This window comes from Spermophilus citellus (genome assembly GCF_964194105.1).
Source record: "Spermophilus citellus genome assembly, chromosome: 4".
NCBI lineage: Eukaryota > Metazoa > Chordata > Mammalia > Rodentia > Sciuridae > Spermophilus > Spermophilus citellus.
In genome coordinates this window covers 39,198,786-39,211,925 of record NC_138185.1, presented here as the reverse complement: position 1 = coordinate 39,211,925, position 13,140 = coordinate 39,198,786, and the positions used below count along the sequence as shown (strand labels likewise).

The 13,140-nt window shown below is 37.6% G+C and overlaps 1 protein-coding gene across 1 annotated transcript in view; it reads left to right on the top strand.

Annotated features, from left to right (window-relative positions):
• SEL1L2 (SEL1L2 adaptor subunit of SYVN1 ubiquitin ligase) overlaps positions 1 to 13,140 on the top strand; it is a gene marked incomplete at both ends in the record, with an annotated part of 108,793 nt that extends 95,653 nt beyond the window's left edge. Inside the window, 3 exons of the mRNA XM_081292781.1 lie at positions 2,632 to 2,804; positions 12,299 to 12,427; positions 13,021 to 13,140. Of these exons, the coding sequence (XP_081148907.1) occupies positions 2,632 to 2,804; positions 12,299 to 12,427; positions 13,021 to 13,140 (422 nt within the window). The remainder of the gene's footprint in view (positions 1 to 2,631; positions 2,805 to 12,298; positions 12,428 to 13,020) is intronic.

The following is a 13,140-nucleotide window of genomic DNA, read 5'->3' as shown; positions in this document are numbered from 1 at the left end:
CATTAAGGTGGAGCTGAATCCTCTGAGAATCAGCTTGTTCACTGCCTTGCAATCTCAGACTTCTGGGATCCTGCTTGGAGCTTGTAAAGCTTGAAAATGCACAGGAGAGTCTCCACCCTTTGTGGTTATAACAAAGAAGGGCAGTTTGGGACAAAATTAGAAATGGAGTGCATTTCTCTTTAGGCTTCTATGGACCTCCTACCTCTCCAGGCCTTTCTAGGATTCTTTCCTGGTACCATTCCCAAAAGGACTTACTCCCAGTTGCCTATACATTTTGAAGCATATGGCAAGCAAACCCTGATAACTCATGTCTTTGTCACTTTTAAGAAATTTTATAACATTAGCTGGACTAAAGTTGGCTCTCTTAAAGATATTTACATTTAATGGGATTATACAAGATTAAAAGAAATTTATACCCGCAAAGGAAAATGGGGAGAAATTTTGAAAGGACTCCTAGATCACTTAATGAAACACCTCAGACTATACCATAAAGGCTACTTCCTCTTTTTTCCAAGTAAGCCTAGACTGACTATGCAAAGGATTGCTGCAGCTGAGATGAATGTCAAAGGTGCGTTTTCCCTCATCTTTTTAGTTAATGTTCTTCTGGAGAATAGAAATAAGGACCCCACCCCATTTAGGAGTCATCCCTACGTGGTCTTCAAAAGACTGAGATAGCATTTCTGAAAACGTCAAGTGGCTCTTTTCTCCTTGACATATTCGTGTTTGTTGGAGAGCAATATCCTAAATTACTTAACCTCTGAGGAAAGCATTTTCTAAAACATTTTCTACCATTTCTACTCATTCATTCCATGAAGATTTATACCATTCCAGGTTCTGAGATAACTGTAGTTTTGCCTTCATAGAGTTACTGCCCTCATGAGGGAGAAAGAAAATAAACTAGGAAACAAATATGATAACAATGATATGTATTGTGAAGGATATAAAAGCATGGAGATGGGATAGGTTACTATTGGGGTGGGGGTTGAGGGGTTGCATTAGGAAGGTAGTCAGAGAAAGCCACTAGGTAGGGAAGTGGCCTTGTGCTGAGAATCAAATGACAAAAACGCAGCCATGTGAAGAATTGGAAGAATTTCAGACACACTAGGCAGAGGGACTTAAGGGACCCTGAGGCGGAGGAGTTTTGTTGTGTTTGAATGACTATTAAGGCAAGAAGTCTAGAACTTTCTAGACTCCTAGTGACATGCAGTGAGGTGAGTCAGGGAGGTAAGAGACATGTTAGGTATGATTCATAGGTCAGGTAAAGAGCTGGATATTATTCCAAGTAGAAAGGGATTTTAAACAGAAAAATAACGTGACTTAATTTTGCATTTTAAAAAGATCACCCTGTGTGGAGAATGGATTGAAATATGTGGACATAAAAATGTTTGAAGTCTATTCTAGTATTCCAGTCTTAAACTAGATGGTGAGGAATGTCAAGAGATGTGTGTTGTAGAGGTAGAACCAACAGGACTTGCAAATTGGATGATGGAGTTGAGGTAAAAAGAGAAAGTATGAATGATTTCCCTAGATTTATAGTGTGAACAATGATGGTGCTGGTATTATGGGAAGAAAAAGTTTTAGGAAATCTCTGCAGACATCTTAAGTTTAAGATCCAAGCAATCAGAAGGAATTACATATAAGAGTCTGGGTCCCAGAAATACATAGATAAAAATTCAGAAATAGCTAATATATAGATGACCAGGGGACTAGATAAGGTCTCTTAGAGAAAGAATTGAGATAAAGGAGAGCAGGTGGGGGAGAGAAAAGAAGAAAGAGAAATAGGAGTAAGTTTTTGACATGCTAATATCTAGAAACTGGGAAGAAGGAGTTGGGCAAGAGTTTGAAAAGGGAAGATCTATGAGGTGGAGAGAAATCAAATGAAGGCCATATCATTGATGCCAAGAAAGGAAAGCTCTTGGGCAGTTGTGTTCTGTGGCTCCAATGCTGCTTGGAGGTCCAGTAAGATGAAGACAGAGATTTGGTTGCATGGAAGTCACCAACCATCTTGAAAATAGCCCTTTCATTGTGTAAGGGGCAGAGGTCAAATTGAAATGTGTTGAAGAGTACATGGGAGGTGAAGGTCTGGAGATAGTGGGTATAGAACACACTTTTGAAAATGTCGATCATAAAGAGGAGCAGAGAAATGTGGCAGTAGCTAGGAGATACCATGGGTTAAAGAGCACATTTATTTTTATTTCTAGAAGATACCAGAGCATGTTCAAATGGCCAATGCAGTTGATATGGTACAGAGGAAGAAACCAGTGATATAGAAAAGTAGGTCTTCAGGAATGGAGACTAGGAATGGAAGGGGTGGGGTTGAGAGTTGAGCTACCTACAAAAAAATGAATTTAAAAGGTAAAATTTGTAATATATTGTTTTTTTAAGAACACTTATACTACACCATGAATCCTTTCCTACAATGAAGACAACTAGCATCAAGTGATATATTTTTTATTTTATAAACTATATCTAATACTGATTCTGGGGTTCTGAATGTGTGTATGAGTGTGTGTGTGTGTGTGTGTGTGTGTGTGTGTGTGTGTGATTTTCAAGGATCATTAGGTTAACTTACTGGGAATCACACATGAACCATTTGAGTTATGATTGTTATCTTTCTTATGTTTCCACTAGGCAACGCATTCGCTAGAGTAAAAATTGGAGATTACCATTACTATGGCTACGGGACTAAGAAAGATTATGAAACAGCAGCCACACATTACAGCATTGCAGCTGACAAATATCAGAGTGCACAAGCCATGTTCAATCTGGCCTATATGTATGAACATGGCTTAGGTATTGCAAAGGTAATTGCATTGATTTGAGCCTAGTAAAGACAGCTGTGTGGGAAGGAAACATTTAAAAATGTTTTGAATTTCATTCATGTCTTCAATTTAGAGGAAGAAAGGCAAAGACTTAGCATTTGCTGAGTTTCTCCCATGTGCCAACACATATTACTTACTCTACTATGAACTCTATGAAAATTATATTGTTTTCTCCATTTATGCTAAGGACATAATGAATGAATAGGAGAAGTATAGTCTGGGCCAATTTGATTCATAGGTTTCTACTTTTTCCAGCACATACTTTTTCTAGTGAGACCCCTGCCTCTATTTCTTTCCACTTTCAGGCTATTTTCCACTGAAATTTCCACCAACGCTCAAACTTTCAGTAACAAAGACAAAGCAGAATGAGATAAGAGCTGAAGACTGAGGTGGCATTAATCCAGAAATGTCTTTTGAAGCACCCACAGTTCCATGATACAGCACTGGGCAGTATAAAAAGTCCCAAGAGAATGGCTTTCTATCTTCTAAGGAAAGACTACCTTTGACTTGAAGTATACTCATAAGGAAAGGGAGCTAACATTACATGGTGTTATTGGGCAGATCCTTTAGTCAGCAAGTATAATTACTCAGAAGATGGCACTGAGGTTGACAGGGTGAGAAAGGTGTGTTAAATGTCAATAATGATAATAATAGTCTGGTACTGGGTTGGATGTGTTATGTACACTCTGCCTTTTAAATCACATAGCCACTTGATGAGGTAAGCCCTATAATTGTCCTCACTATATGAATCAGGAAACCACATTACGGTGGTTAGATCATTTGGCCAACCTAGCAGAGTTCATCAGTGGTGGAGCCAGAATTTCAACCAAATAGGCCTGTATGATCCCAAGTTTTTTGGGCCCTATACTAAATCATTCTTAGCATTCAAGTATACATTTCTCTTCAGGATTTATACTCCTGCATACATTTCTAGAATCAAATAATGTGGAAATTATTGGCTTTTTAAATGCTCTTCTTTCTTCCAATTGTGCTAATAATTGAATAGTAGGGAAATTTCCTATCTGAGAACTACTAAGACAGTGCACACTGCAGCCAAAGCTTCTGATGCAGGTACTGATTATCCAGCAGAACAGATTCCTGCTGTCTTGTCCTCCCCTGCAGCCTACCTTTTGCCTGATCATTTTTCATTGGTTTCAGGGTCTAAAGCAATAGAAAAATGTCAAATCCAAATCCAGCCTATTTCCCCTTTACCTAGCAGATTTGAGCTACCTGTGGAAATTTTTGGAGAGAATGGACTGGACCCAATACCCAAATTAGATGATTCTTTAGATGTTACTTAGCCACCCTCCACCCCCCACCTTCTGCCATCCATGTAAAACAGAATAATACCTGGCGTGCCCCTGGCTCTGAGGATAAAACAAATAAGCCTTTGTGAAAGGGCTTTGTAGTTAAACAGTGTGTGGAATGACTGTTATTTAGATCAGGAGGGAATTTAAGCAATTGCTAAGTAAGTCTTCAATAATATTAAAGCTTTTATTCATCATTTCCCATTCAAAATATAATAACCTGAGAGAAGCATTTTTTATAGAAAGGATATGAATGACTCTACTCCATGTGTTAAGTTCAAGTTAGCTCTCCCACCCCTTATGCTTCAAAAAGGACTTTGTTTCCCTGAAAGCCACTACCCCATCACAGTGAAGCCATTTCTGCCCTGAGTTCCTGGAGTTGAGATGGGGCATCCTATCAGGACACATGACCAATGGTACAGGAGAGGACATGCCATTTGCTGGGGCCCAGCTGGTGACCACAGTGGAGACTTTGGTTTTCCTCCTTGGAGTCACCAAGGACCTCTATGCTAAGCACTTTCTTCCCAATGTCAAATAGCAGCTATTGAGACAGCCATTTCATACATTCAGGAAAAAACCTTTGAAGTTTCCTTCTGGTCCCTTCTCTATTCTTTTCTGCCAGAGTTCCTGTTAAATTGTGGGTAGTTCATTTTGATCAGGATTACTCAGTTGAGATCTGTTTATTCCTATAGAAAGTGTCTACATTAAAGGGAAAAAAACAGCCTCAGATGTGAATGAGGAATTTTAGAGTTATCTAATGAGGAACCATTGCTCTTTATCTTCATTAATTTTCTTTTGTTTAGCAATTAGAAAAATAATCACTGAGTACCCAGGGGCAAAGTTTATTAATCTTGCCATCTCACAGTCAAATTAACAAGAAAATTATAATTCTTAAAATAAATATTGTAAAAATTAAAACCCCCAAACTTTACCAATGAAAGCAAAGAGGTTAGGAGAATAGTCCTTATTATTTGTGATTGTAAAATTAAGCAAAATGCCTAAAAATCCTTATTAGCTAATCCTCTTGTAAATCAGTGAGAAAGATGAATATAATATTACCAGAGTTTCTCTGAGAATCAAAGAAGGTTGGTGGAATCATGTTTTTGTAAACTCTGTATTTAAGATCTCTGAGGAAGAAATGAGAAATAAATCAATTCTCAGTAAATCAGTGTAAAAATATGGGTCACTGGGGGCTGGGGCTATAGCTTAGTGGTAGAGCGCTTGCCTAGCACATGTGAGGCACTGGGTTCAATCCCTAGCACCACATAAAAATAAACAAATAAAATAAAGGCATGCTGTCCATCTACAACTACAAAAAAAATTTTAAAAAAATATGGATCACTGTTGTTCTCATCTTTCTTTAGGAAAAGAAGGTGGGACTAGGTAATACAGGTGAGTTATCCTAATAGCTTGAGAGAGAACCATCAGCTCAGTGAGCTGCTTGACCTAAATGAGGACAAGGACTAATCAAATTATATTTGATCTGGAGTTACTTCAGAAATTGAATCATGAATGAAACCTGTTGTCCATCCCTCCTGACCATTCCTTCTATCTTTACTCTGGTTAGGGTCTGAATTCTGCTCACGTGGGTTTGTTGCAAAGGCTATTTGGGGTCTCCCATTCTAATGTTTTTCTTTTAAACAGAGATGGCTCTGCCCACCAAAGACTTGTTTAGAATCACCGATCCTTACTTAGCATAGTTATTAGGGTTTGCCTGCCTAGTCAGAGGCTACCTCTCCCAGCACTCATTGCATCCACAAGACTAGTTCTTAGAAGTGGTATGGAAGTAAAAAAGAAGGATGCCATTAGCAGACTAAGGGAACTAAGAACAAGGTGGAGCTTCTTCCTAGATTCTTTCCTCTTCCATTGACTGAATGAAGCAGAAGGTACAAAGGCTCCTGGGAGTTGCAGAACAACATGATGGACAGAGATTGAGTCCCCAGTTACCGTGTGATGAAAATTCAGCAGCACCTAGGAACATCCCACATTGGAATACTGAACGAAAGAAACAAATTTCTGTGGTATTAGGCCACTGAAATTCAGGGTCTGTTATAGATGTTAGCATCACCTTAATTAACACATAATTCATCTAACACAGCACTACCATGATTTTCTTGATAAAATATAACTCTGGTTTTGTAAAACCACACCCCCCACACACAAAAATGCAAACATACAAAAGAATCTTATTGACTTTCTTTTGCCTAATGAAGTCTAGACTTTTTATCCTAAATTCATAACCTTCCTTGACCTAAACTACCTTGATAATAATGGGTTGATATGTCACCTTTTCCCCTAAATTGTAAGCTACTTATTCTTTTCCCCCAAAGACTTTAAACAGAACTCTTCTGACTCTTGATCATAGTACACTTTATGCGGGACTGGGGGACCATTAAAGATCAGCACACTTTTCAAAGAATATCTCTATCTCGTTACCTACTTCTAAACTGCAATGGAATTGTGCTCTGCTTTTCTTTCTTTCTTTTTTTTTTTTTTTTTTTTTTGAGAGAGAGAGAGAGAGAGAGAGAGAGAGAGAGAGAGAGAATTTTAATATTTATTTTTTAGTTCTCGGCGGACACAACATCTTTGTTTGTATGTGGTGCTGAGGATCGAACCCGGGCCGCACGCATGCCAGGCGAGCCCGCTACCGCTTGAGCAATATCCCCATCCCCTCTGCTTTTCATTCATTCATTTATTCACTAGAATATTTATGAAGTGCTTGTTTTGTGTCAGGAAGCACTGTGCTTGGTTCTGGGGACAGGAGCAGAATAAGGATATGGCCATAGCTATAGGTAAAGACCAAAATGGTGTGTGTGTTTATGTATATGAGTGTGGGTTCACCTGAAAAGAATTAGAAGTAAAGTATCATAAACATGTTAAGGAGAGGACAATTCATTTCATGGGAGGAGGGAATTAGTACTCTCAAGTCCCGTTCTAAAATGTTTTGTAACATGGAGTATGTACGAGAAACACACGATGAACTTTTCTAAAGGGAGGAAAGCATATACGCTTAAAGACAATGACTAGGTCAGGCATGGTGACTGATGCCTGAAATCCCAGAGGCTGGGGAGGCTGACGCAGGAGGATCGTGAGTTCCAAATCAGCTTCAGCAACATTGCGGGGCCCTAAGCAACTCGTCGAGACCCTGACTCTAAATAAAATATTAAAAGGGACTGGGGATGTGGCTCAGTGGTTAAGCGACCCTGAGTTTAATCCTCAGTGCCAAAAAAAAAAAAAAAAAAAACAAAAAACAAAAAAACAAAACAAAAAAAAATGACTAGGAAAGCTATCTTAAAGTAAGACAAAAGTTGAAGGGAAATTTTCATTTGGAGATGAATTTCAAATATATATATATATACACACACACACACAGAGACACACACATATACATACACACTGAGATTTACTAGATAACATATTTAAGGAGTCCTGCAGAGAAAACAAAACCACATCTACTGAATAAATTATAAATAGGTCTGTCAAAAATAAAAGTAATTATGGCACAAAACATTTTAATTTCTCATTTGTCTGCTCTGACCACCTATGGAGCATTACAGCTGAATTCTTAGATACCAGAATAAAATTATCATCTAGAAAAGGATAAGTTAAAGTTAGGTAGTTAAATGTTCCTTCCAGAAATATGGTAGGATAGCTGGGCACAGTAGTGCATGCCTGTAATTCTAGCAGTTCAGGAGGCTGAGGCAGGAGGATCTCAGTTCAAAGCTGGCCTCTGCAACTTGGTGAGGCTCTAAGCAACTTAGTGAGACTCTGTCTCAAAACAAACAAACAAAAATTTTAAAAAGGGCTGGCAATGTGGCTCAGTGGTTGAGAACTCCTGGGTTCAATCCCTGGTTAAAAACAAAAAAAAGTGAAATGGTCACAACCTCTTGGCACAGTGGTGCATGACTATAATCCCAGGGACTGGGGAGGCTGAAGCAGGGGGATCCCAAGTTTGAGACCAACTTTGGCAAGAAAGGTTAAGTCATTTAGCCAAATTCCTTTGACTTCTAAGTGGTGGATCTAGGATTCAAATCTTAATAGTCTGTTTCTATCCTACTCATTTAAGCACTAGGTATAGAATAGTAAGTAATTCTTCTCAGAATTAAAAAGGGCTGGAGACATAGCTCAGTGGTAGAGTACCCCTGGGTTTAATCCCCAGTACCATCAAAAAAAAAAGGTCTTAACCATTCATGAAGTAAACGTCTATTAGCTAGTAAAATAACCAGAAATATGCAAAAAGTTTGGTGTGTAGCTTTATTTATTATAGGAAAAAACTTACAAAAAACCCAAAATGCTCTGAAGTAGATGACATGTTATATAAATTATTATACAGTGTTATGTCTTCTATACCTGGTGCTTAAGTGAGCAGGCAAGAAACTGACTATTGGTATTTCAATTCTAGATCCACTACTTAAAATTCAGAGGAATTTGGGCAAATTCCTTAACCTCTTGACCTCTCTGTGCCTCAATATCTTCATCTTCAAAATGTTATCTGTTCAACTGGTTGTAGGTGTGCATATCTATAATCCCAGCTACTCATGAGGTTGAGGCAGGAGAATTGCAAGATCAAGATCAGCCTTAGCAATTTAGCAAGTCCATGACTCAAAATAAGAGTTGGGGGGGCTGGGGTTGTGGCTCAGTAGTAGAATGCTCGCCTAGCACAAGTGAGGCACTGGGTTCAAACCTCAGCACCACATAAAAATGAAATAAAGATATCTTGTCCACCTACAACTAAAAAATAAATATCTAAAAAATAAATAAGAGTTGGGATGTAGCTCAGTGTTAGAAGTGTCCCTAGCTCTAGCATTGTACCCAGTTCAATCCCTAGTACCCAAAGAATAAAGAAAGAAAAGGAAAAGAAAATTGCCACCTACCCTATAAAATCACCATGATGATTAAATGACAGTGAAGACCAGCACTCAGTATTAAATATTAGTCATTATTATAGTATTGTATGCAATTACTGAAAATTATTTTATAAAAAATTTTAAAACATGGTATAGTGTTTACAATATTGTTGTAAAAAGGCAGAAGACAAAGTATTAGCTGGGCATGGTGGCATACCCTTGTAATCCCAGCAACTTGGGAAGCTGAGGCAGGAGGATCACAAGTTCAAAGCCAGTCTCAGAAAGAGCAAGGCACTAAGCAACTCAGTGAGACCCTGTCTCTAAATAAAAGACAAAATAGGGCTGGGGATGTGGCTCAGTGGTTGAGTGCCACTGAGTTCAATCTCTAGTACCCGCCCCCCCAAAAAAAATTTATGCAGAGTAAAAAAATAATCCTGAAATTAAAAGATGTATATATGAATATGTATGTATATATATATATGTGTGTGTATGTATGTATGTGTGTGTGTGTGTGTGTATATATATATACACACACACACACACATACAGGAAACTGTTATGGTATATTCATAATCATCAGTTTTTGATAACATACAAAAAATTGGGCCTGGAGAACCCCTCCATAGTTAAAATGAACAATTTTAATAAACCAGCTTCTTTATTGATGGAGAATTCTCTATCTTTGAATTTTAAGAAGTTATTTTGAACATTTGAACATTAAGCATACTGATGCACACTTGACATTTTAGTTAGAAACAGGTTATTTAAGAAGAGTCTGAAGATTGGTTTACATAACCTCTTAAATAGCTAAATGTAAAGCAAAATAGATTCAAATATATCACAGACAGATTAAATCTAAGTGAATTCGATATGCTGTGGACTTCCCATTTACTAGATGCTGACCACCTTCAAAACACAAATTGAGAGGATTTTTTTGTTTCAATAACTTGAATTTTTAATAAACATTGTCAAAGAATGAGAAGTCTTTCCTGTAGTTTAACAATAAAAAATTATTTTGTCAAAGTTCTAGATTATCCTGAAACAAACAGGAATTTCTTTCTTTGGGAATTTTAAAGAAAGATGTTCATATCCTGCTCTAACTTGCTGCAAACATTGGGGTCCTCAGTAAGGAGTAAGTTCATCCCACCTTAAGGATACTTCTTGCTTTTTAAAATTTTTATTGTTTTTAAGTTGCAGATGGACACAATACCTTTATTTTATTTATTTATTTTTATGTGGTGCTGAGGATCGAACCCAGTGCCGCACACATGCTAGGCAAGTACTCTGCCACTGAGCTACAACCTCAGCCCACTTCTTGCTTTTTTATATTATGAAGTGAGTGAGTGAATGATGATGTTTGTGCCTCAAGAAAGAATTTAATAATCATTAATTTAAAAATGAATGCATGATATTTTGAAAAAAGCTGCCTTTCCCTGAACCTTGCATTTGAGTCAATATGCCTTTCACATGTGGGGCTGCCACAGCTGTTATAATCTGCAGGCTTCTGCTATATGAACACTCACCAAAGATGCTGGAATTAGACACACACATATTAAGAGTTTTTACGACATTTATTTTCTCTGTTGCCAGGAAGATTTGCTCTAAACAATCTCCTGAATTTTAAGTATTTTAAACAAGAACATTCCTCTTTCTCTAACAAATCTATTTATCAGACCTCAAAGCTTTGGAAAATTTTAAGAAATGATAAGCAGAACACAGCACAGAGAAGGCACTGCTCAAGAAACAGGTTTAGCAAAGGTCCATAGGTACATGACTATTGAAGCCTTGGTGATGGAACAGGAAAGATAAAAAAGACATTTGAATGGCAATTTCTGAAGAACCTTTCCTCTTCTTCCCTTTCTTTTGAAAATAATCCATGGGCACCCAAGCACGACACAATTCTGGGACACGGCCAGGATACTTTAACCTTTAAAAGAAACGCTTCTTACCTTTTCATTACTGTTTGAGCAAACAAAGCAAACAAAATAAACCGCAAGTAGTTAGAAAATTTAAAAAAATATGTATCTGCTATGCCATAATTTAATGAAAAAAAAAAGTCCCTGAAAATACAGTAGTATATCATGTGAGGAATCAAATGCCAACTTGAAGGCCAAAGGTATTTACTCATTTATTCAGTAAGTATTATTGAAGCCCTGCTGTGTAGCAGATACTTTATTAAGCACTGGGAATTAGGGATGAACAGGTCTTTCAAAGACCTGGAAATAGACAAATAAATAAATTCTATAATTTCAGGTATAATAGGTACTATGACAATAATTACATATAATTAATGATTATTACTTATTATCTATATTTGTATTTGTTTTAGGGAAATGTACTCTTAGTATCTAGTGTTCTCTGTCCCTTCCATTGGAATCACACGTATGAGCTGTTCTAGGGGTATCCAAGAAGGCATTTGGAGATTGTGCAAGTTTTTTACAGCTGCTGTAATAAATTATCACTAATTTAATGGTTTAACACAACACACATTTATTATCTCATGGATTTTATAGGTCAAAAGTCCAGGCAGCTTGATTGGGTCCTCTACTTATGGTCTCATGTGACTAAAATCAAAGGCTATGTTTTTTCCTGGAGGCTGTGGGGAAGAATTTGCCTTCAAGTTCATTCAGGTAGTTGGCTGATCTAGTCTCCTTGAAGTTGTACGACAGAAGTCCCAACGTCCTTGCTGGCTGTTTGAATTCTTCTCATTCTGTTCAATGTGGCCTTTTCTAGAAATGGCAAGTTGAGACCCCATTTCTTGTGCCACATCTCTGAATTTCTTCTACTATCAGTACTTCTATAACTCTGTTTAAAGGTTTATACAATGAACCAGTATTACAGGATTACACTCCTCTAATCCCAGTGGCTCAGGAGGCTGGGGCAGGAGGATCACAAGTTCAAGGACAGCCTTAGCAATTTAGTGAGGCCTTAAGCAACTTGGCGAGACACTGTCTCAAAATAAAATATATATATATATATGACTAGGGATGTGGCTCAGTGGTTAAGTGCCCCTGGGTTCAATCCCTAATACCAAAAATAAAATAAATAAATAAATTAAAAAGATTTATACAATGACATAGGGTCCACCTAAGTAATCCAGGATACTCTATTTTAGGGTCTGTAACCTTAATTGCATTTGCAAATTCCACTTAGTCATATCACATAACATGATTTATTCACAGGCTTTAGGGATGAGATCATGGATATCTTTGTGGGTGCAATCTGCCTACCAAATATAAATTATATTTCTAAGAATGGTTTCTGTCTATTCATTGTTTAAGAATCTGTACCTAATGAGGATGGGCTGTTCTTCTGTTTCTAGGACATTCACTTGGCCAGGAGATTGTATGACATGGCTGCTCAGACAAGTCCAGATGCTCACATACCTGTGTTCTTTGCCCTCATGAAACTGGAAACTATGCATTTGCTCCGAGATATCCTGTTTTTTAATGTAAGTTTGTCTCAAATAGGTCCTGAATTTCTAAATGCAAACTCCAGTGAGCAACTCTTAGGGACAAAGTGCTAAGGCTCATGGAAAGAGTATTTTTTTGGACTAGAATTTCTTTGATAAGTAGAATTCAAAGTCTTATACTTACCCTGCCAAGCAATTCTGCTGTTATATTGAATATGTGTTGACACTGCATAGTACAACCAATGTATTCACTTGGCAGATATTCTTTCCAGCATATACTATGTTCAAAGCCTTAAGCAAAGTAACATGTGCTATATATACTTGTTCAAAACATAGCTCTTGCCATCAAAATCTGAGACTGGTAAGCAGATGGCAGGTGGCAAGTGGTACCACAAAGAACTATAATTGCAAAAAGTAGAAATGAAATTTTATAAATCTTAGAGATTATTCAAAGGTGTTAGTTAAGTCCCATGTGAGAGTTATAGCCAGCAAAGATCATATCTTCCAAGACTTAAGGAAGCAGGGGAACAGATGCAGGGGGCAGGGTGATGGTGGTAGATTTGGGAGGACATGATGGTTCTGAGTGAAGTGGGAGCTGTGGTTTGTTTTGACTAAATGTTTCTTGCCAGCAGTTTACTTTGCAATGGAAATGGATGAAATTGGACAACGTGCTTGGACCATACTGGGATTTATTTGTGATTGGTCTAATTGTTGTCATGCTGATCTTCTTGATTAAAAACCGGCATAGGTAG